Raw genomic sequence first — 22,279 nt, 5'->3', positions numbered from 1 at the left:
AAAGGGAGTGTCTGTGTGACGTCATTAGAGCGAAGCCACATAACCCGGAAATAGTTTGTTTCGTAGCTATAATCGTTGACTCAATTTACTGTTGACTCTGTATCTGCTACTGTTAACTTCAAATAAAGTTCATATATAAAAAAAAAAGTAAAGAGTTTGTTTCACGTTCGATGAAAATGTCAACAGAATACAACGTTTTTTCTTGGTTAATTAATAAAAAAAAGGAAATTCAAATAAAATTCCACCTTCCACTCAGATTGTATAGCTAATTTTATACTAACCTAAAAAGAAAACATCTCTAAGCGGTGGACTAACATTTGTACTCAAGGGCCAAATTTTTTTTTTATGTCAATTAGGCCAGGTCAATCTGTTTTTAACAACGTATTTTTTTTAATGCAATTTTCTTTATTTGCTAATTGTGTACAATTTTTTTAAAATGTTAATTTACAATAAATCATCCATCCATTTTCTGTGCATAAATGGATGGATGGATATACATTACATACATTTTAATTAATAGATTTAGATTTTTTTTTTAAATTAAATGTAACAAATATTACACAACTCCATCATGTAAATGCTTGGTGAGATGGATTAAAGAACAGAGCAGGCCATATGTGGACCAGGGGGCCCTACTTTTGCCCATTCCGGCTCTAACCGTATCAAAGTCAACTATTACGGTCTGTCATGGTCGAACTTTTGATTCCTTATGGTCAACTCCGTTGAAATTAAATACCTGCATTACCAAAGCTTCCCCTTTTCTCCTTCGGCAAAGGGCACACTTTAAAACTGCCAGTAAGGAAAGAGTTACTCTCTGTAGAGAAATGTATATTTTTTTCTCTGATTCTCTGCACATAAGGAAACACCACCACCAGCACATATTGAACATTCAGCGACAGAAAAATAATTCAGGTATGTTTGTTTTCTTCTCAGCAAATCATAATTACACTCACAAAAAATCTCTGTCATAAAAATAAACAAGAAATTGCTGGTTTGATTTAATAAATTATACATACACTTTTCAGATGTACAATGGTCATCGCATTAATCCATGTCTTCTTTTTTAAAGACAAAATCTGCATTCAAAGTATTTACAGATGTACAATTATCAGGCAGCACTTTACAAAGCATGGCGAGAACGACAGATAAAAAGTCAAATCAAAACCCTCCCTCTCGCACTTACTCTGTCTGAGGAGATTACTTTGCTGTCCCATGATTATAATACATGTTTCCCTTCCCAACTGTAATAGGCATTAATGGAAATCAGGGAACTGAATAACATCCATGAAATCCACCAAGATCCAAGGGAAATTTTAAAATGATTACAGTCCAAGTGACTGATCAAATCAAAGGGGGGAGGGGGGTGTCTTGTAGGTGGTGAAAATCTATTCTATGATAGGGTTTGAGGGGGGGACCGAGCTTGCTCGTCCTGCTTTCCTTTCATAGTTGACAAGTCTTTGGCCAACCAGGTACCTGCACACAAAAATGATTTTATTAGATTTACTATTCAAATGTCAACACTGAACACACAAACGATACATAAAAAAGCATGCTACTTACTACAATAAAAACATCCTTACTTGTCATTCTTGATGTGCTCATAAAGGCGTTTGAATTGTCGCATTTGGAAGGACAGGATGCCGATAAGTGAGACCACCATCAAGAGGAATGGGTAGATTCTCCTTTGGATTAGAATTTCCATCTCTGGGGTCACCCCTATGGAAGTAACACATTTGTTTAACATAGAATAACATCATATGAGAAAAAACAGCAATAAAGGAAAGGAAGAATACAGTATGTGCTGAATAAATTTATTCGACTCAAGTGGGTAAAGGATGTCGAAGTGGTCAAACACTCACCAACAGCAGGCACCACGCCGGCCGCAATCACATAGGGCACACACAGGGACAGCAGCAGGACTGAGATGACTGGTGCTGCCAGTTTACGAATGATGAAATGAAGATCAATGTTGCGAATTCCATTGGCGTACACCTGGGGGATAATAGCAAATAAGTACAAATGCAACATAATTGCTATAGTGACACAATACTATTGATTAAAAACCTGATTCTCTAATAACAGTAAAAACATTTACCTGTTCAATAACGGTCTTCAGCCACCACTGAGGACCCATCAGGGTAATGGCTGCGATGATTTTGGCATGAAGCACTCCAAGAGCCCAATCCTGCAGACAAGAGAAAACCCCTTGAATGATTCACAGGATACTCATGATGCTCTGCTCCAAAATAACAACAACAACAAAAAAAAGATCAGAGATGATTGATAGATATGCTTTATTAATCATGTGAGGGAAACTACCTGCCAGGGGTAGAAGAGGGGGGTTTGATCCAGCGGTACCCTGAGTGGAGCCACAATGACCAGCTCAAACAGCAGACCCAACAACAGTGGGATGACTCCAGCAACCAGCAGAGCAACAACCAGGGTTTTAAGGATCTGCACAAACATGTCATTTTAAGATGGATGAGCAAACAAGGCAGTGACAATTATGGCTATTACAGGCAAGTTAAGCAAATCCAGGGCTGGGATAGACTAACTACAAGGACAATGTAGATATATTACTGGATTTTAGATGGGGGGAGGGGGGGGGGGGGGGGGGGGAGAAAAAACATTTCTGCTGATAGAATCAAGCACAATAACCCATATCTTGAGTGTCTAATGCTGGGGAAGCAGTAATTATCATGAGACTCAGGTGACTAATTTTGATTAAATGAAAGAGGCTCCTTCCTAACACCTACCATGAACGTCCACTCCTGAACTTTGTGCACAATGACAGTGCGTCCCTGGGGCATCCAAGCCAGCAGCACAGTGACTCCGCGAATGGACAACCAGCATACATACAAGCCGCATGCCGCCGTGTACAACTCATGAATTTTGGAGCTTCCAGTCCAGAAGGACATCAGCCAGCGTCCAGTGAACACTGACAAAAGAAAAGATAAAAATGTATATCTCAAAATTATTTGGCTGAGAAAATGGTGAATTGCTATTTGAGTTAAATATAGACCTGCAATAAATAAATATTTTTTAAAAAAATCACACAAGTCTGTAAATAGACAGAACTTTTAATTGTGGTCAGTGGGTGCGCAGTAGGAAAAAAATGGAAGTCGTGCTATCTCTCTCACCTGGTAGTGTCAGACACACAAGGCTGGCCACCAGCAGGGTGATGCACATAAATGCTATCAGTAGGACAATCTAGAGGAAAGAGGAGCAATGTTTTAGCATAAATGCCTCAAGTATAGACAAATTGCACCCACTTAAATCCAGTGTTGTACCTAAACGAGTTCAATGAACCAAAGGTCATGAACTAGTTCATATTTTGGGCGAACGTGGTCTTAACTTAGTTCATTTTTGCCTGATGAATGTTTTTGAGAACGCGCTCATTCTGACATCTGTGAAAGTTTTTGAGCAATAGTTCAATTTCATTCAAGAGTGCCTGGTTTTGTAGCCTTACAGGACAAAACCCGTCTGAACACACCATATACGAGCCTTCATATGTTAGGGATGAACGTCGTATTTGGCAACCGCCATTCATGCAGCGGCCTGTGTGCGCAAGATACGTTCAGGGACACTGCCTATCAGCAACATATTTGGGGGGGTTAGGGGGACTATAAAGTAGTTCATTTTTGGAATGGTGAACTGAACTTTGAAATAGCCTAAAAAAATGAACTTTCCCAACACTACTTAAATCAACTAAAAATACTTTACAAGCTTCTCCACTGGGAGCCACATCCTTGTGAATTTTAAGGAAAATTACAAGGAGGTTGTCGCTCTCCCTTACAAAACTTCAGTCAAGGTTAAATTTGCCATTTTTCTTTTTAATGTTTTTTCTTGTCTTAATTATAGAGGAACTACTACAGATATGCAGCGGCACAGAAAAACAGGAAAAATGGGATCATCTTACTCTGAATGGGAAGCGGAGAGGTCTGTGGTAAGGCTGGAAGCCCACTGGTCCGCCCTGCTGCAAGATGGCCTGGTGTGCCGCATGCAGCCCCTCGCCAACAGCTGGTGGTGGGTTGTTATTGTTGTTATGGTGTCCAGGGGGAGGGTTGTTGTTGTTGTTCACGGGCTGGTTAGCGTCAATGTCCTCTTGCTCCCCGAGGAGGTAAGAGTGGAGATCTCTGTGATGGCACAGATGAACAAATCATAGTTGAAATTAAAAGGTGCAAAGTGCATTAAAGCGTGACACTGGCTTTGGGACTTACAATAAATATCCAGCACTGACTGTCCAGGCCCTGACTAAGCCTTTGAGCCACTGGCGGGTATGCCCTTGCTCCAATAAAGCTGGCAGCACGACCTGAAGTAATAATAGCTCCAAAGACAGCTCGCTGACTGGTGCATCACTGAGGGAGAAAGGTTCAGAAAAGGCCAATTCAACAATGTATGGAGGTGCGTATAGAAAGCCCAGTAGTTGCAGTTCAACATCTTAAAATCTATTCAAAACAAACAGAATTTTCCCCTCTGGCAATACAAAAATATATTTTTCTAAAAGAAAAACAGTGCAACAAAGTTGTATTCTGCTGTTTACCTGTAGAGCATGACATTGTATGGCAGGAAGGTGGGCATCAGTAGTTTAATCAACCTGATGGGCAGCCACAGCATTAACAACACAATGGAACCAAACACCACCACCGACAGAATGAACCGCCGCAGGTGTCTGTAGATAGGAAGGTGAATCATCTCCTGCACGGGGTTAAAATCTGGGTCATTGAGGTTTCTCAGAAACCACAGCACTCCAGGCCTCAGCACCTGAATGAAAAAGAAAAAAAAAAAATTAACAAATGCTATTCTTTCACTGGCCAAAACTAACCTCCTGCAAACGGGCGAACCTCTCTTAAAAGAAGAATGAAAGAAGCAAAGTAAAAGACGTAGACCATCCCGACGAGCCAGTGCAGGAACATGGTGGTACCAGGTGCTGATTTGAAACTCATCTCACGATCTTTCAGAGAGGCATCAAACATCTCCTGCAAGTTAAAAGGTTGATAAAAGGTGAACAATTATTCAAAGTCAGTATTTCAGTAACTTCCTAACACTGTGACGCAGTACATTAGTGTGCTGTGAGAGCTCATTAGGTGTCTGCCGGGACTCTACCCTAATTCTCTTAAGTGGTTCAAAAATGTTTATTTATTTAGTGCAAATAGTTTAGCTTAGTTCCTCCATCTAAGCCACCGACATACAGTTAAGTATCGTGACAGGCAGAAAACTTAAATGCTCTTCCACTAGATGGCAGTAGTTGCTACCAACCTGTAGATCCACCTCTTGCCAGTAATACAACAGAATAAACTTCCATCCAACTAAAAAAAGCGTAGAAGTTGTGAGTAAATTGAGGTAAGATTATTTCAGTCACACTTCTATATTTACTATACATATACACTGTGTATACGTTTATTTGGTGTGGTGCTGTCAGATTTTGGTAATGTAAAATATGTGACTCAATAAAGGTTGGTAAACACTACCATATGGGTCCAGTAATAAAAAAAAAAAAAAGTGTCAGTATTCCCTTGTGAATGCAGTTTATTCATCGCTAAAAATAACGTCTATTTTAGACATTGCACATTTTCAATCCAGCTCCAGTGTTTTGCTTTGCCAAGGGCTAGAACCGACATTCTATTTATGACAAATTGTTGAAAGATAAAAGACATCCGATTCCACACAGCCATGGCAATGTTGTACCAACATGAGGAATCATACTTTTTTAACCCCAGTTTACTGCAGGACAACATTAAAAAAATATAGATTATTTCCCTTGAACTTTTGAAAAAAGGATTGCTCGCAGTGCTACAATGCAAATGACAAAGCCAGTTTTATGTATGAAAGAAACAATGTCAATATTTACAACCCAATTGACAAGCCAAAGAATAAAAAGTTGTAGCTGATCCATAATGCAACAGGTCCTTCCAGGTTATATCTTTATAGAGCTGAATTGTACAGAAAAACAAAGAAAAAGAAAGAAAAAAACAGGACTGTGCCACTTCAATTATTGTGTGCGGTGTGGTTAAACACAATGATGAATGTGCTGAACAAAGGAGAGAAAGATTCTTACTAGGGAGCAGATGTCAAGCCACCAGCCACAGATCAGCGGAAAAACACCTATCTCCACGACAACCAGGAGGGAGACCTATAACCGACAGTCAATGTCAACATTGAAATGAAATAATGAAGAATGTTAATCGGAATAAGGACAATCTCTTCATTCTGCAAAAAAAATAGTTTATTAATTTATATTTTCTGTGTAGGATTCTGAGGTATATTCAGACATTGATTCGCAGATGAGAAATACTGCATGTCTCTACGAGTGAAAAAGAGCAAATGCATTCTAACAGGTTACCTTGACAACGATGTAACAGACTCCTAAGAGACGTCGGGAGCGCTGAAACCGGACCAGAGCAGCCAATCCCTACAACATTCTTGTTCAGGATCAACACCAGAAACTCATAAAAATCTTTAATATGCATTGTGCATGTGCAGCGAAAGGATACATGACACAGTATAAGTGTCATGGCCAGCAGTATGTAGCCAACAATGGTTGTAATTAATCCTTCGAAATGGGAAGCTTGAACCTAAAACAATATATTAAAAAAAAAGTCAAAACAGATGCACACCCTAAATAATACAGACAAAACATTTTTATTTAGGTTATGTAAACAATGTCTTACATATTCCTCAAAGCCAAGACCCACGACAGAGAAATGTCCAATGTGGTAGGGACAAAATGCTGTCAGAGGAGAGATTAGAGGGTACACAAAGACTTTACATATAATATAGTAATATTTGCAATGGACACAAGACTACATCAGAGTTTAATGTGTGAGTCACTATCTCCATAAGTTGACTTTCAGACTTCCTCATTGCGCCGAAGAAGTGAGATTTTCCATTGGACTTCCTATTCATTGTATGAAATAAATGTTATACTGTTAGAGATGTACATTGGTCAAGCTCCCGCACTTTTTAGAAATTAACTGCTAGCAGACAATGTACATACATTGCATATTTGGCTAATGCTAAAATTTAATGAGCACATGATGGCGTACCCTCACTCAGCAACATGATTCAGTTAGCAAGCTGACTGTGTACTGTTTAACAAATGTATTTTGAATTTCAGAAAAATGCTTCAATTGATATTTCTCCATGACAAAGTTACCATGTTAAGCATGACAACAGCCAACTACACACATAAGATAATGAAAATTACAAAACATAAGTGTAAATATTTATTCTCCAACTATCCAATGTTACAGCCTCCATTGACAAAAGACAAAATATTTGTGATAATCTTACTGAAAACATCAGCACAGCAGAGGGATTCTTAAAGGGGCAGTTACCCCATGATGACAGTGTGGTCAGCAATTCCAGGGACACACGCAAAATGCTCAATATGATTATGAAAATAGAACGTAACGAACAAAATGTTCTATTAAAAAACTTGTAGACAATAAAACCATGTGGTTTTTTTTAATTTATTTTCATTTTGTATCATTCAACTACTTATTACACACACTATAGTTAGCACAGGAGTGCGTGGGACAAAGTGGTTCTAATGAGAAGATAAAATGCACTTGTAGTGATGGTGACCCTTGTACTTACCAAACACCAAGATGAAGAGTGTGTTGAGAGACACCACCCAAAATACATGCTCCTACAGGACAAACACAGCAGCCATGAAGTAGGAAGATTCTGAATGTAAAACTACTTGTCACTAGGGCAGTGATTTCAAACCTTTACTTAGTCAAGACATATTTTACATTTGAAAAAAATCTCACAGCACACCACCACCAAGAATGTGACAAATACTGAAATAATGAGGATGTGCAGTGCCAGTGGAAAAGCATTTAATTGTTCAGCCCATCGCTTTGTGTTGCATGTATACACAGATGAACAAAGATACAATATTTGTAGTAAATAAATTAAAATTTTCATTTTTGGACCAATACAGTGAAATTGGATAATTTCCTGTGGCACAACTGATGATCTCTTACAGTACATTATTGTGCCACAGTAGAGTGGTTGGGAATCACTACATTAGGGAATATGGATCAAACCTACCAGAAAAACCAGCGATCCATCCAAGCCAAGCATCTACAAATGAACATAATTTGAGTGAAGTGCTTTTTAAACAATATAATTTCGTAAAACGTGCAGTGTAATATAATGCAAAGTTACCCTTTCCCAGGTGAGCTCTTCGGCCGCTCGGTCCCATTCCAAAGCATTCCAGTTCATGTCATCTGCTGAATATATTTCAATATTTAAGATAACACTGGATAGCCGGTAATGAAGAATAAATGTATTGCACTTATATAGAGCTTTAGCTACACCATACAGTGCACAAAGCGCTTTACAAAGCCTCAAATTCACCCATTCACGCACACATTCATACACCAATGGGCAGCTGCTGCCATGCAAGGAGCTGCCAGGCACACTGGGAGCAAATTAGGGTTCAGTGTATTGCTCAGGGACACTTCGATAGTGGACAGTCAGAGGTGGGATTCAAACCGGCGACCCTTCGGTCACTAGACAACCCACTCTACCAACTGAGCCACAGCCAGCCCAAATAAAAACAAAATAAGAAAAACCTATTAAATGTAAAGAATTTGTCCCAATTGATATTGCTAGCACGTTTGCCACCAAACATGCATTCATATCATATCAAATGGCTCTGGAAATAAACTTGCACTCTGACCTTGGCCTCCATTGTTGGGGTCAGCATCTTCAGCAGCAACCCCCTCCTCTTCTTCCAGCTCGGGGTCGTCTCCCTGCTCTGGTGGGTCAGGGGGCTCTGGCTCTGCCTCATTCTGGGCTGGTGGCTCTGCAGGGGCTGGTTGGTCAGCAGGGGGCTCATTTGCTGCTCCTGGGCCCGCCGCTTGTGCCTGAAGGGACATAAAGGTGGATTTTACAAGAATACCGAATACTGCAAATTATTTAAAAAGACATTACTACATTAACACATCAACTTGAAAACAAATCAAATCAACCGTGAGGAAAGTCACCTCATTGGCTTGTCCAGCTCCATTGGGTGGCGCAGGCTGGTGCTGCTCTAACCACTGTGGGGCGCCGCCATGGACTATCTGCTCTCTGAGCCACACCAGGCTAATAAATGCACACAGAGTGCAGGTAACCACAAAGCAGCCCTGTAGACAGTCAGCTAGCAGGTTCTCGCTGCAGGAAGGCAAAAAAACAACGAAAGAAACAATTACACACCGGTTTTTCCTTAGAAAGGCATGAAGAAAATATGACGGCTTTGGTGTTACTGCTAGTGTATAGATGCTTCTGCAAAGTGCTGTTATAGTGATCATCACTCACGTGGAGAGCATGTCCAATGGCAGTGTCAGAAGTGAGCTCACAGAGCCAGTAAAAAGACACTTGTAGATGCGACCTGAAACAGGTGGAAAAAGGTAATCATCTACAGTTAGCTAATATGTAAAGGCGTGGTCGCTCTCTTCATTCTTAGCCACAGTATTTCGAGTGGCGCATGGCCAGGCGAACATGGATGCACCGTCTACATTAAATACTCACACGCAGTGAGAGGAACCACACCAAGCCAAGCAAAAGCCACCAGTGTGTAATGGAACCAATAGCGGATGGCCGTGCCCACGCTTGTCAGCAGGCCGGCACAAATGTCCTGAATGGGCAGACGTGACGGCATGTCTGGGGAGTAGACTGTAGAAGGTACAGAATGATTAGATATACAAATATCCAGAAGTAAAAGTTACTAAATTTATTATTAGAATTATTGGACTTATGTATTGCAAGATATTGACAGCAAACTATTCTGTCAGATAATTACTTGTTGTTACAAACAATTTAAGGGAATAACCCAAACCATTTTTATGAATTTTAGGTATTGTCCATAACTTGACTGTTTAAAAATGTGCATAAACAAAAAAATTAATTTCCATAGTTATGTTAAAATGGATCAAATAGACATACAGCCACATTTATGAGGAACATGAGGTTGCTTCATACACCAAAGTAGACAAGCTACTCTATTAAGAGAACGAGCACTTACTTGGCGTGAATGCAAATCTGTGCTTGCATAATTCACAATACTCCTTCCTACTGTGTTTCAGCCACTGGACCAAACTGTAAAGCAACATTTTGAAGGTGAAAATGAGCATTCAAGCATTATGTCACGTTACAGAAATTAAAAATACAGATGTCACACAATGTCTTCTTTTATGTGTAGAAAACTTCAATTGCCAGTAAATTAGTGCCGTTCTGAACTGGCATTAAACGTACATCTACCACGTTAAATATGACTAGGAATGTTGGATGAGTTTATTTGCATTTGAACTGGAAAACATCATTAAAAAATTTTTTATTCTACTGTTAGTTGTTCTAGTGGGGTGACTTAAAGTCACAAACACGCATGGTGGGATTCAAAAACTGCCCAGAAACATCCAGGCTCTTTTCCTCTATACAGGGGATATCCACCCGCGTACCCCGCCGTGGCGGACAGGACACAATGAGAATACAACACAATACGCTTGGGTTGATTTTACTTTCACATTGACTATTCCAAACCTCTAATCTATAATATAAGAGGCATCTAGTCCATAAGAGATGGAGAGAGAAAACCTGTTCACTGACCATTTGTCTGTTATGTTGGCTGTGACCGACAACAACAAAAATGTTCAACCCTATTCCTCTGAGAGATCCCATTAGCTGGTCTGACATAACAAAATTCCTTACAAAAAAGGGAAAATCCTGTCGGGAGTTCACACTCGACTGCTATGTAGTAATCTGACCATAAACCTGATCTGATCATTAACTAATGGCTTAAACATCCAAGGGAAACACAAATCCTTGACTAATGACACTAAAAATAACCCAAGTGAAATATTATCTAAAACAGTGGCTCTCGACTGTTGTCAAATTGAGACCTGCATTTTCGTTGTGTTGCTTTGATGCATGTTTTAAATAAGCCTTTGAAAACTTGTGCACAGTGTTTCCTATTGTTAAACATACTGGAACTGCATGTGTAAATGTTCAAAGTGATTTTCTGAGCAACTTATTGACAACCTAAGGCGGAACATGACAATTGCATGTAAATATCTCAACTGCACAAAATATGGCCCAACATTTTCACCGTTCGGATTAGGGCCTGGCCAATTCATCGTTTTATTTGTCAGGACGATCAGAAAATGCATGGATGGATGGATTTTTTCTCTTTGTAAATATTTTTTTATTCTTTGAGGAGCAGTTTTGCTCATCATTTCTTCATCTAAGGAGCAACTTTTTAATTTTGAGGAGCATTTTTTTGCAGGTTAAATGCACAGGCACCCCAAGCAAGGTTTTTTTTTTTTTTTTTTTTTAAACAATAGAAATGTGACAATGTAACAGGTGAGTTGAATGTATGGCTGCAGCTAATTAATATTTTAGCACTTGAACGAAACAAAATAAACTTGTTTTATCAAGTGTAATAAATATGTAATGTAATGTCACACACACACTGGTGTCAGTCTGGTTGGCTGTTTACCTCTTGCTTAGTTCAGTGTGAGCGTCTGCTCCATGCTCCTTGTGAGTGGTTTCATTTTGTATTTTTGTATTTGACTGTTTGTCCCATTCAATAAATGGTTGAAGTTGCATTGGCAACTGTGGCTGAACGTAAGTTTGGATCTTGTTTGTAAATTAAATTTTGGCTTACAGCACAAAACATCGACTAAGCAACTGGGGCACTCTTAAGTCAAGGTACCACTGTACATTTTAGATCATTGTATATGCAGCATGTATTGAAAAAGAATATGAATTATTTTTGACATTGAACTTTTGTCAAAATGAAAAAATTATGAAAATAGCTTTTTTTTTTAACATTCTATCACTGAACACGTCTTACCCATTCATGAAATTAACAACAACAAAAAAATAATCACCGTAAATCAAAAAATGGCCAATAACTATTATTGTTAACTGCATATGTTGTTGGCATGTCTTTGCTTTGCTACGCATGTGTGCATCTGCGTCTGTCCCTGATAAATTTGTCTTTTGATTGATTTGGCACATTTTTTATTGGGTATTGATTTCTGTCACTTACCATTCTTGGTGAATGAACTTAATGCTCCCGGTGCAAACACAAGGGTGATACAGGGGCTTTTCTGGGGTCCCCTCGGAGCGGCAGACACGACAAATATCTGCTGATAGTGCATACGTCACACACACAGATCACATAAAATTGAGACAGGTTAATTACTTTCGATACCAGAGTCAAAAACAATGATCAAGAAAAAAAGAAACAGGGGGGTAATAATTTAGCTCTTTGCCTAGACCAGAGGTCATTTTCACAGTGCCCAGGGGTATGAGGTCGCCCCCAATGGTCACATGAGTCGTCCGTGAGCCTGTTCTAAAAATAGCTCACTAGTGATGCGATATTGTGATTTCCTAGGAATATTGGTGCGATGATCATTTAAAAAATCTACACGTGGACATTTATAGAAATAATATTCCACATTCAAATGCATCTGTTTCCTACCTTGTTGACAATTACTGCAAGAAATGAGGTGTGTACCGAACAAGTAGCCCTTCACATTAATCACTCCGTTCCAAAGAAGTAGCTCTGTTTCAAAAAGATTAGTGACCCCCGCCCTACAGCGTAACACGGATGGGTAATAAATAATGCAGACCACACTGTACAGGTATAGGGATTGAGAAATGTCTAAAAGAATATCCAGTGACCCGACCATTCATTAGGTATACATGCATATCCAGTTATAATAAGTTCTGTCTATACAATGATAAAACTTACTTTCCATCTGATACACGCGACCGTGCATTGAGTTAGTATCCTCAATTAGCTCGACACTGCAATGATACGTCGATAAGCTAGAATGTTAGCCCGTAAGCACGAGCAGGCCAGCTCAGCTTGGTGTGGTTCTTACTGATGCGCTTTACAAATCGCTCCGACCTCCAGCTAAGTAACGCTAACTAAGACGAGACACCTCTGTTTACCTTCTTCAGTGGCGTCCATGTTGTTCACGAAGCAACAGTCGCTGTTTCTTCCAAGTGTAGCTCGTTCAGCGAACCCATCAACGACGGACCAAATAGCTAAGCTAGCCAAGTGAAGCTAGCGAGACGAATCCAACGTTAACCTTATGGGTCACAATGCATTGGCAATCATAAAATGGTTTCCCAGCAAGACGGAAACTCTCGGCGCCTTCTCCGCCGTGTCCAATATTGACGGGCAAAAAACAAACAAAAAAAACGTTCGACGTTGCTATAATTTCCCGTTGGCTTCCCACCTCCCTCACAATGAACACGAGAACCACCGCATCCTGTATGGTTGTAATGACAGTTGTTAAAACGCAAGAGACAAACAGCGAAAGCCTACTAACGCATGCGCTATGGGCTTGAGCTCATGTCACATTTTCCCCCTCTCTCCCGTCTTCTTCCTTATTAAAATAAGTTAGTTTAAAGCGAGCTCGACGCCTTCACACCGCCGTCTAGTGTATCGGGGCGTAGATGTATAACAAGCACGTTAAATCCTTTGATTCAAACCCGTTGCTATCGCTTTCTCTTGTACGTGTTGAAAATGGTGCATCGGTTATATGTTGTATTATTGGAATTAAGCAGCTCTTCTGCGTGGTGACTATAGGCGCCGTGCCTTAGATGGTTAAAGCGCCTGTCTAGTAAACAGGAGATCCTGGGTTCGAATCCCAGCGGTGCCTTTTCAGAACTCAATAAACAGTCAGAGCCTCACTTAAAAGCTTTCTTTGTTAAAAAAAAATAATCGCCCATACGTGTTAATGTATGGGTTCGTTCGATAACTATCTCGCATAGTCTCCGATTCAGTATATATATTATATATATATATATATATATCATAGTATATATATTTCTGGAAGATTTATGTATTACAGTACGGTATTTTCTCATCGTCCTGGTTTACTACAAGTAAGCTTTTATTTTGAAAGTTCTGACAGGAATATCTGCCGATACCGAGAGGCGTCTGTCTGCAGCATGAAGGAAGGAGGCGTAACATTGTAAAGAGGCGTAACCACACGAAGAGGCGTAAGCATACGAGTGGGCGTAACCACACGGAGAGGCGTAACCATACTAGTGGGCGTAACCAGACGGAGAGGCTGCACACTGCAGGCAGATACAATTGCCGATACCCGATCACAAACTCCTCGTCGCAAACTGCGCAAGACTCTTCGTTCTGTACTTTCCTTGCTGGGGAACAACAACGGTACGTTTGACACACTCGTTTGCATCGTCGACAGTTTGCCGTTTTTGTTGTTGTATTCGTGAGACCTGCAATGGCTTTAAATGTAAAAGCAACGTGTTTCCTTCTTTCTGTTATTTTGGAAACAGCTGGTGATTGCTGCACGGTTATTTCCTAGGTCAGTGTCCAACTGACCAGTCGTGTGTGTGTGTGTGTGCGCCTGACCGTGTGTATACAGATGGCGAACGAGGCGAGACCATGTCCCTGCGATATTGGGGATCGAATGGAGTATGGGGGTCTCGGCCAGGAGGTCCAGATCGAGCACTTCAAAGCATATTTAGTGAAGCCAAAGACAGCATCTGACAAGGCCATAATTGTCATCCAAGACATATTTGGGTGGCAGCTTCCTAACACCAGATACATAGCTGATATGCTGGCTGCCAATGGATACATGTGTGTTCGATGCATGTTTATTAACTAACTAAATATATATGAATATACTAAGGATAATACTAACTAGGGGGAGCCCACGGTCACACATTTATTTAACCATACTGAAAAATAAATGTCAAAAAACCAAGTGACATTTGTTGTTTGCATTTTACTTTATAATATTTTGAAATGAAAATGAAATATTGGATGACACGTGGTTCCCCATCCCTAATGTGAAGGTTTTGCTCATCTTCATCAGGTTTTGATTACATCTGCCTATCATTTGCTCTATGCAGGGCTGTTTGCCCAGATTTCTTCCTCGGAAAGGAGCCGTGGAGCCCAACACATGACTGGTCCACATTTACGGCATGGCTCGAAGACAAAAAGCCGACCAACATCAACAAGTAAAAACTAACATCGCAGTTTTATTGTGAAAATAATCAGTGCTGTCGCAAGGTCTTTTATGAATAGTCCAAGCCCCCCTAAAACCAATCTCCAGACCCCCTAAACAGATATTGCTTTCCCTGTCGACAAAGTCTTTAGGGGGGCTAAGCCACCCCCAAATGTCAAAACCTAGCGAAATGCTACAAAAGTGGAAATCCCTGGAAGATCATAGCACTTAGAGCTGAGATACTATATATATTTCTCAAAGCCACTCGGAGGCACATTTACATGAGGTACATTTCTATTATTAATTTCATTTCATTTGTTTTACTGATTACGAGCCCTCAGGGAGCTTGTATATTTTGTGTTGCACATCACAGAATCCCACATGCAGACAGGAAAGATATTAGAGTACCGTGGTGTGCAAATACATAGGTTGCGTGAAAGTCTTGCTGGTGACCTTAACCCACTAACATTTGCCTTCCAGAGAGGTGGAACCACTGTTGAGGTTCTTGAAGGAGCAATGTGGTGCCAAACGCATAGGCGTGGTAGGATTCTGTTGGGGAGGGATTGCCACACATTATCTGGCCCTGAACAACTCTGAGGTGAAAGCTGGAGTGTCATTTTATGGTATGTCATGTTGTGCAACAGGCGGCCGACTGGTTAGACCGTCAGCCTCACAGTTCTGAGGACCGTGGGTTTTCTCCGGGCACTCCGGTTTCCTCCCACTTCCCAAAAACATGCATGGGATGTTAATTGAAGTCTCTAAATTGCCCATAGGTGTGAATGTGAGCGCCTATGTTTGTATGCCCTGCGATTGGCTAGCAACCAGTTCAGGGTGTACCCCGCCTCCTGCCCGATGATAGCTGGGATAGGCTCCAGCACGCCCGCGACCCTTGTGAGGAGAAGCGGCTCAGAAAATGGATGTTGTGCAATAGTGACCGTCGCACTAACACGATTGTCTATAATTCAACAAGCATGTTGTAAAATTTAAAGCTCAAAAGGTTATGAGAGTAATGTAGCTCATAATATCCTGCAGGGATCATCCGTGAAGGAGAAGACAAGTATGATCTTAAGAGCCCGACTCTTTTTATCTTTGGAGAGAATGACAATTTAATCCCACTGGATCAGGTATGGATTTTTATAAGAACATAAATAACCTCCTAACATTATTTTAGAAAGTGCAATATAAGCACTGACAATTTGTACTGTTCAGGTGAGTGGTCTTGAAGCAAAGCTGAAGGAGAAATGCACCAAGGATTACCAGGTGAAGATTTTTCCCGGGCAAAATCATGGGTTCGCCAACCGAAAGAGAGAGGACATCAACCCGACAGACGAGCCGGGAATTCGGGAAGCCAGAGCTGACATGATCAACTGGCTGATCAAAACAAATGAAAAATCAGCATATGGAACTAACCATACACTTTTTTTTATAGCCAATCAGAAGCCTTAAGAATGTAACTTGAAAATTTCGAAAATCGTTGCAGTTTGAACGTGGACGAAAGGCTTAAAAAGCACAGAAATAAAAAAACCTTTAAAAAATACTTATATTGGGGTGAACACAACTTGTTTTTTTTTTTTGTTTAAGATACCGAGTATTCAACATACTGTATGCAAAATGGTGCCATGAAATAAAACAACATAGACATTTCCAGAGACCAACATTTTAATGTCAACTTTGATACTAGAACAGGAAGTTGTATCCAATGATAAATAGCAGTAAGCAGTGCGGTTTGGACGCAGTGCTAGGGAAGTGCCGCTCAGACGTGTTACAATATTGTAGCGCAGAACTGAGCCTGCAGGTGTTCTTGTGAGGCCTTCAGTCTTCGGACTCTCCTGGGCTTCGGATGTCGTCAATCTTGAGGATCATCTTGACGACTTGAGTGGCCAGCAAGATCTGCTGCTTTTTGCCAATGAGGGTCTCGATCACATGCTGCTGCTTCATGTCTAGATTGAAAAAGAAAGACCTTAAGTAAGTAACGACTGTATGAAGAGATGTGTTGCAATGAAGGCATAATTCCACGTAGCGGCTCACCGTTGGTGTTCTTTTGCAGGCAGTCGATGCCCAGGTACGGGTTGTTGTCTCTGACCTGTCTGGCTCTGACCTCCGTCATGGTCTGAATGGGGTTTTGGCCGCTGTTCTCAGCCAACGCCATTGGGATTATCTCTAAAGCATCTGCAAATGCCCTCATTGCATACTGCTCCAACGATGGGCACTTGAAGTCAGGCAAGACAAAAATGTTAGCATTAAGAATGCAATGTGAGAAGAACATTTATTGCTATGAGCCAAATGCTGCATTATTTCCTTTAGGAAATGTGATAGACATTTACCTTGTCAGCAGCCTGGTTGACGGCCAGAGCACAAGCAATCTCTGAAGCGCCTCCTCCGTAGACAACACGATTATCTCTGACCAGGTTACGAATTACACAAAGAGCATCATGGAGTGCACGCTTGGCCTCATCAATAATCTAGTAAAACAGATGGAGATGATAAACCAAATGTCATATCCAAACAGTAAGTCATCACCCTTAATTATGAGCAATTTACCATTTTGTTGCCTCCACGGATGAAAATGGTCACAGCCCTGGTGTTTTTGCAGTCCTGGATCACCAGCATGTGATCCTTTGTGGTGCCGAAGGAGATCTCCTTCACCAAGCCGGCAGTGCCGAGCTTCTCCTGGGTCAGCTCACAGAACCTCGGAACAATGCGGCCGCCGGTGGCGATGGCTATCAACTAAACAGGAAAAATAATAAGCATCGAATACTCACACTCCCAATACAATTAAAAAAATATATGATTTAAGATAAGAATTTTAAGGCCACTTTAATCAAATTTAACACCAGTGCACCTCTACACTGTCCCCTTATGTGGCTGCAAATAAATCCCAGCTTTACCGTTAATGCCTCTAATGTGCTAATTTGCTGGAAATTCAGTGTGAAAGCAGTTTATGACAAGGTGTGTGTTCAAGATTATATCCCGATATAAATTAAGTACTGCACGAATGCATTACGATGACCATTATACTGAAGTGCAAAACACTAATTACAAATCTGTCATGTTGTTAGTCACTATTTTTTAGAACCTAAGAAGTTCTACTCGTTAAAGATTACATATTAAATAACAATTAAGGCCTTCATTTATTAAGGATCCGCAGAAACCCTGTAAATGTGACTTGACCTGATAAATATTCCCTCAATCAGCCCATAACATCGATTCTGTGTGAAATTTCTGCTGAATGACATCACACGGTGACCAATGTGAACACATTGATAGAATTTATAGTACAGGTAATATCATTTGAGCAAAAACTAATAATAAAGCACCACGTCTCTCACCTCAATCTCAGGCCCTCCGACCCAGCGGACAGCAGGTAACTTGTTCTGCAGCAGAAGATGGTTGGCTTCGTCGTCGAAGCCCCACTGGCAAATGGCCAAGTTAGCGCCGTTGCTTTTGATCTAGGATAACACTGAGGTTTTTCTATTGGGGCTTCAACCACGTGAATATCAAGAGCTCTTTTTTTGGGCAACTAACCTGTTGGATCATCTCCTCGAACTTGTCCTTCTCATATTTCTGGAGAGCTTTGTAATCCTCAACGGAGGTAACATCCAACTTATGCTTGGTCTTGGGCTTAGGAGGCTCAAACGGGCAGGTGAGTATTGCAATTTTAACATCTTTCAGAACCTGAGTAGCGATAAAGAGAAGTCGGAATCAGCCACGTTGTTCTGCAGCTGTCACACTGGCAATCAAATAATACATAGTGACATTCTGACCTTTGGCATTTGAGGGTGACTGAACTCTTTGTCGACAACGACACCCTTGATGAGCTGCGTGTCCTCCAGCTTGCCTCCCACCTTACCCTCCATCTTGATAAGTTCAAAGTCAACGTCTTTCCTCTCCATGTCAGCCACAGTGAGAATAGCATTCACCGCGATCTCTGCCATCTGCCTGTGGCATCGGTTGATGCTGAAATATGAGGGAAAAAAAACTTAGCAGACTAGCACCCCGAAAAAATGATAATTCATAAAACAAACATCTACACTGATTTGTGTGTGGGAGACTCACACTTTAGATCCCAGTGTTGTCATGGCTGTCTGAATAAGGGGTTCTGTGTTGTTGGGATCGCAGGGGAAGGTTTCTGCCATTTTGTCGAGTTGCTCGATCGCGATACGTGCGGCTTGATCGTAACCGTCAGAAACCCTGATGGGGTGGATTCCGCGGTCCAGGAGCTGCTCAGCTTGCTCAAGCAGAGCCCCAGCTAGTACTGAAGAACAACAAATTAATGTGTGACAGACCACAGAATTATAATGCTTTTCTTGCAGTATTTCATACAATTGCACAAAAACTTTAACATGTGACAACAAAATTTTACCTTGTTAAGACATTTGATACTACCGGTCTAATGGCGAAAATATGATTTTGTGTATATATCAATCAATCAATGACTCAATCAACCAAGCAAGCAATCTCTTTAACCAGAAAATAAAACCAAGATCACAAGGGTGAGTTGGCCAAGAAGGTGGAGGACAATTCACATCATAACAATGGAAACAAAACATAAAAGAACACAAGATACAGAAAAGTACGGTACACATTAAAAAGCATTTAAAAAAAGTGTACAATTAAAAATCAGAAATCATATGTTACAGTATTGCTCCGGCCACAGTGGCTGTTATTTTCTTACACTTACACATTAGTAGGGCTGAACGATGAATTGCTTTTGCAATAATATACCGATGTGATATAACGCAATTTAGGGGTCATTGAGAGCGGCCACGCTAGGTGCGCGGTCATTTTTCTGTCTCATGAGGTCTTGTTGTTGATTTAGGTTGTGGCATAACATGTTTAACATTTTTCCTTTTGCGAGATAAAAAACTTGAGCGGCGTCGCTGCTGCGGAGGGTCCGTTGTGATTGCCCGCTTCAGCAGCAGCCAATCAAAAAGCATCGTCCGGTCACATGATTCCAAGACGGCGGCAGCAGTAGGATAAATTGGTCGAGATATGTGGCCAGACATGATCACATTGTGTGGTAGCTTTCACAGACACTACATTTGCCAAGGCACTTCGAAACCTTAAATGCGTCTCTTCCATTTGACATAACAATACGGAGCTATGTTCCTACTCTTAGAAGTGTGCGACTAGATACAATAGCAGAGGAGGGGGAAGAGGTGTTCATTTCGTGAATCCTGGCCATATACCTTAAGATAATGCTACTTATCAAAAATAAGACAGATAAAGCTGAAATACTTGTGCAAGTTATTTTCTCTACAATACCAAAGTCCATATGTTTGCGTATCATGAAACATGACAAGTTGAACGTGTTGAAGTGGTAAAGCCACAGTTTTGTTGGCATTTAAAAAAAAAATCTAAACTTGAGTTTGTGTGATTTATAATATAGTGTACACAATTGTGTGGCAGAAATTTGTTAAGTTGTCATGGTGAACACGTTCAAGACTGCTAGAAAAAGTATTTTATCGTCTTTCATATTAATTCATGTTTCATTTGCCTTTATTTTAGCATAAGCCCAACATATAACCTATAAGAAAGAACAGTTTATGTATAGTAAATCTGGTATTGTTTATTGTAATACAGATTTATTCATTGCTTGTGGTTGTTAACACAAGAGGACCTTGGAGCGAAAAAATTGCTTATTAAATCGCAATGGCAATATTGAATTTGTTTTATTGCAATTAGATTATTTTTCAAAATTGTTCGGTCCTACTCATTAGCGAGACCTAACAAATTTTGCATTAGATCTCATATTTAACTGCAGGTTGCGACTTTTATTGGGTACATATATGTCAATATATAGTCAATAAATGTAGCCCTTTGCCATCTTATGAAAGAGCATATACCTGCTCTGCCATTCACTATGTCTCTGGCATAAATGGATGAACAAACGTATTTGCAGCTAATAAATATTTTGGGGATAAATTAAGTGAAATTCGATAATTTCCCATGACACCCCGATGAACTCTCACGGCACACTAGTGTGCCCCAGCACCCTGGTTGGGAATCACTGTTGTGATCTATTAAATTAGTAGTAAGCCCATGCAGACATTACATTATAATAGATGTAGCTAATTTTACTTTCACGTACCGACAACTCCAGTGGTTCCATCACCAATCTCATCATCTTGGGACTTGGATAGCTCCACCATAAGTTTAGCAATCTGATGGTCTACATCCATCATGCTGAGAATAGTGGCTCCATCATTGGTGACAGTCACTTCTCCATCCTGGTCAACCATCATCTTGTCCAGTCCTAGTCACGAAAATCATTCATTATATTTCAGTTGGGAACTCTAATCAACTGTGTCCCAAAAATCAGGCATCGTTTTTTTTTTTTTTTTTTAAACAACTTGGTTTATACGCACCATTCGGTCCCAAAGATGTTTTAAGCGTTGATGCAACTGCCTTGGCTGCCATAATATGAGACTGCAAACACACAACAATGTGCAGGTTAACGGTTTACTTAAAATTGAGTATGCTTGGCGAAGTTTATTTATAGCACTATGAGATGTAATTTGTAAATTATTCGCATCTATACAGACAAGGCCCACAGCTCTACCCAGCAACCGCTTTAGAGCACATGGGCCTCGTGTTAGCATTGTAGCAACTCTTTAACAAATGCGAACATCGAACTAGCTTGAGGTGGGCTTTTTTTTTTTTAAGCTTCAACATTCAGAGCATTTCACCATTGGCTACAGAATATCAAGTTGATCTAATGAACATGTTACTGCAAGCAAATCGGTGATATGCTAACCAACGTGCCCGCTAGCTAGCCCATTGTACCTTCAATGCGTCAATGCCCGTTAGCCGTGTCTTCTTATCCTGGTCTTTAATGATGATGAATGGCCTTCCATATTCATCGAAGGCAAGCGTGCCTAACGTTGACATGTCGACGAAGGAACTGAAATACTGAAATTTGACTTGTCACTGAAAAAATAATGAGTTTGAGAGATGAACTCTTGCAGCGTTGCGGAGTTTCAAGTCGCACGTATCTGCCGGCGACTTCTGGAACATTCCACGGGCGGGAAGGGCGGGACCAAGTCGTAATATTCAACTTTTCCAAATGGACACATCATTATCCAGTGGTGGCCAACAAAAATTATGGATATTCTGAAATATAATATTCCGAAGTATTAACAGTCGTTCAAATAATATAGAAAATAGGTCAAATAAAAACAAACTGTGGTGTTTTGTGGTGGGCTCTTCCGATCACGTTTTAGGTCGCGGTGTACCATCATCTCGCGTGTATTACACAAGAAGAATCTCGCGTGAGACCCATTAACCAT

The 22,279-nt window shown here is 40.5% G+C and overlaps 3 protein-coding genes and 1 non-coding gene across 6 annotated transcripts; 2 read left to right on the top strand and 2 right to left on the bottom strand.

Annotated features, from left to right (window-relative positions):
• Positions 1 to 985: 985 nt before the first annotated feature.
• On the bottom strand, positions 986 to 13,423 carry LOC133470319 (E3 ubiquitin-protein ligase MARCHF6-like). Of its 3 annotated transcripts, none has more exons than XM_061758568.1 (25): positions 12,955 to 13,423; positions 12,044 to 12,143; positions 10,019 to 10,092; positions 9,526 to 9,669; positions 9,313 to 9,385; positions 9,000 to 9,168; positions 8,693 to 8,879; positions 8,176 to 8,240; positions 8,059 to 8,091; positions 7,600 to 7,651; positions 6,672 to 6,730; positions 6,495 to 6,575; positions 6,344 to 6,412; positions 6,059 to 6,133; positions 4,845 to 4,979; positions 4,544 to 4,764; positions 4,221 to 4,358; positions 3,920 to 4,136; positions 3,141 to 3,210; positions 2,757 to 2,938; positions 2,320 to 2,454; positions 2,096 to 2,185; positions 1,860 to 1,992; positions 1,581 to 1,716; positions 986 to 1,473 (listed from the first exon to the last, which is right to left on the bottom strand). In XM_061758568.1, exons 1-25 carry the CDS (start codon positions 12,971 to 12,973, stop codon positions 1,386 to 1,388), a joined length of 2,745 nt encoding a protein of 914 aa, XP_061614552.1. In that variant the 5' UTR covers positions 12,974 to 13,423; the 3' UTR covers positions 986 to 1,385. The 3 variants fall into 3 exon arrangements, with proteins under 3 accessions (XP_061614552.1, XP_061614554.1, XP_061614553.1); XM_061758570.1 differs by having other exon boundaries at positions 12,044 to 12,140; XM_061758569.1 differs by having other exon boundaries at positions 8,176 to 8,237; positions 12,955 to 13,421.
• Positions 13,424 to 13,596: 173 nt separating this feature from the next.
• Positions 13,597 to 13,670, top strand: trnat-agu (transfer RNA threonine (anticodon AGU)). The gene has a single exon. It is a non-coding gene; the product is annotated as a tRNA-Thr (tRNA).
• A 365-nt stretch (positions 13,671 to 14,035) lies between these two features.
• On the top strand, positions 14,036 to 16,527 carry cmbl (carboxymethylenebutenolidase homolog (Pseudomonas)). The gene is made up of 6 exons (XM_061757962.1): positions 14,036 to 14,191; positions 14,406 to 14,620; positions 14,896 to 15,003; positions 15,471 to 15,613; positions 16,023 to 16,114; positions 16,200 to 16,527. Exons 2-6 carry the CDS (start codon positions 14,406 to 14,408, stop codon positions 16,434 to 16,436), a joined length of 795 nt encoding a protein of 264 aa, XP_061613946.1. The 5' UTR covers positions 14,036 to 14,191; the 3' UTR covers positions 16,437 to 16,527.
• A 104-nt stretch (positions 16,528 to 16,631) lies between these two features.
• On the bottom strand, positions 16,632 to 22,034 carry cct5 (chaperonin containing TCP1, subunit 5 (epsilon)). Its single transcript, XM_061757961.1, has 11 exons — positions 21,777 to 22,034; positions 21,359 to 21,419; positions 21,082 to 21,246; positions 19,047 to 19,245; positions 18,755 to 18,947; positions 18,516 to 18,665; positions 18,320 to 18,439; positions 17,532 to 17,717; positions 17,315 to 17,452; positions 17,019 to 17,199; positions 16,632 to 16,930 (listed from the first exon to the last, which is right to left on the bottom strand). Exons 1-11 carry the CDS (start codon positions 21,879 to 21,881, stop codon positions 16,803 to 16,805), a joined length of 1,626 nt encoding a protein of 541 aa, XP_061613945.1. The 5' UTR covers positions 21,882 to 22,034; the 3' UTR covers positions 16,632 to 16,802.
• Positions 22,035 to 22,279: the final 245 nt, after the last annotated feature.

This window comes from Phyllopteryx taeniolatus, chromosome 20 (genome assembly GCF_024500385.1).
Source record: "Phyllopteryx taeniolatus isolate TA_2022b chromosome 20, UOR_Ptae_1.2, whole genome shotgun sequence".
NCBI classification, from domain to species: domain Eukaryota; kingdom Metazoa; phylum Chordata; class Actinopteri; order Syngnathiformes; family Syngnathidae; genus Phyllopteryx; species Phyllopteryx taeniolatus.
This window is presented reverse-complemented; position numbering and strand designations above follow the sequence as displayed.

Excerpts from the sequence above, each read along its gene's own strand:
- LOC133470319 (XM_061758568.1), bottom strand. Across the intron at positions 6,576-6,671 it reads GTCTTGGCTTTGAGGAATAT|GTTCAAGCTTCCCATTTCGA; the intron begins GTAAGACATTGT and ends ATATTGTTTTAG. Across the intron at positions 1,717-1,859 it reads CGGCGTGGTGCCTGCTGTTG|GGGTGACCCCAGAGATGGAA; the intron begins GTGAGTGTTTGA and ends TTACTTCCATAG.
- cmbl (XM_061757962.1), top strand. The coding sequence starts at position 14,406 with ATGGCGAACGAGGCGAGACCATGTCCCTGCGATATTGGGGATCGAATG. Across the intron at positions 15,614-16,022 it reads AGCTGGAGTGTCATTTTATG|GGATCATCCGTGAAGGAGAA; the intron begins GTATGTCATGTT and ends AATATCCTGCAG. Across the intron at positions 16,115-16,199 it reads ATTTAATCCCACTGGATCAG|GTGAGTGGTCTTGAAGCAAA; the intron begins GTATGGATTTTT and ends TGTACTGTTCAG.
- cct5 (XM_061757961.1), bottom strand. The coding sequence starts at position 21,881 with ATGTCAACGTTAGGCACGCTTGCCTTCGATGAATATGGAAGGCCATTC. Across the intron at positions 18,440-18,515 it reads TCGAGGAGATGATCCAACAG|ATCAAAAGCAACGGCGCTAA; the intron begins GTTAGTTGCCCA and ends GTGTTATCCTAG. Across the intron at positions 17,718-18,319 it reads TCGGAGGGCCTGAGATTGAG|TTGATAGCCATCGCCACCGG; the intron begins GTGAGAGACGTG and ends TTTCCTGTTTAG.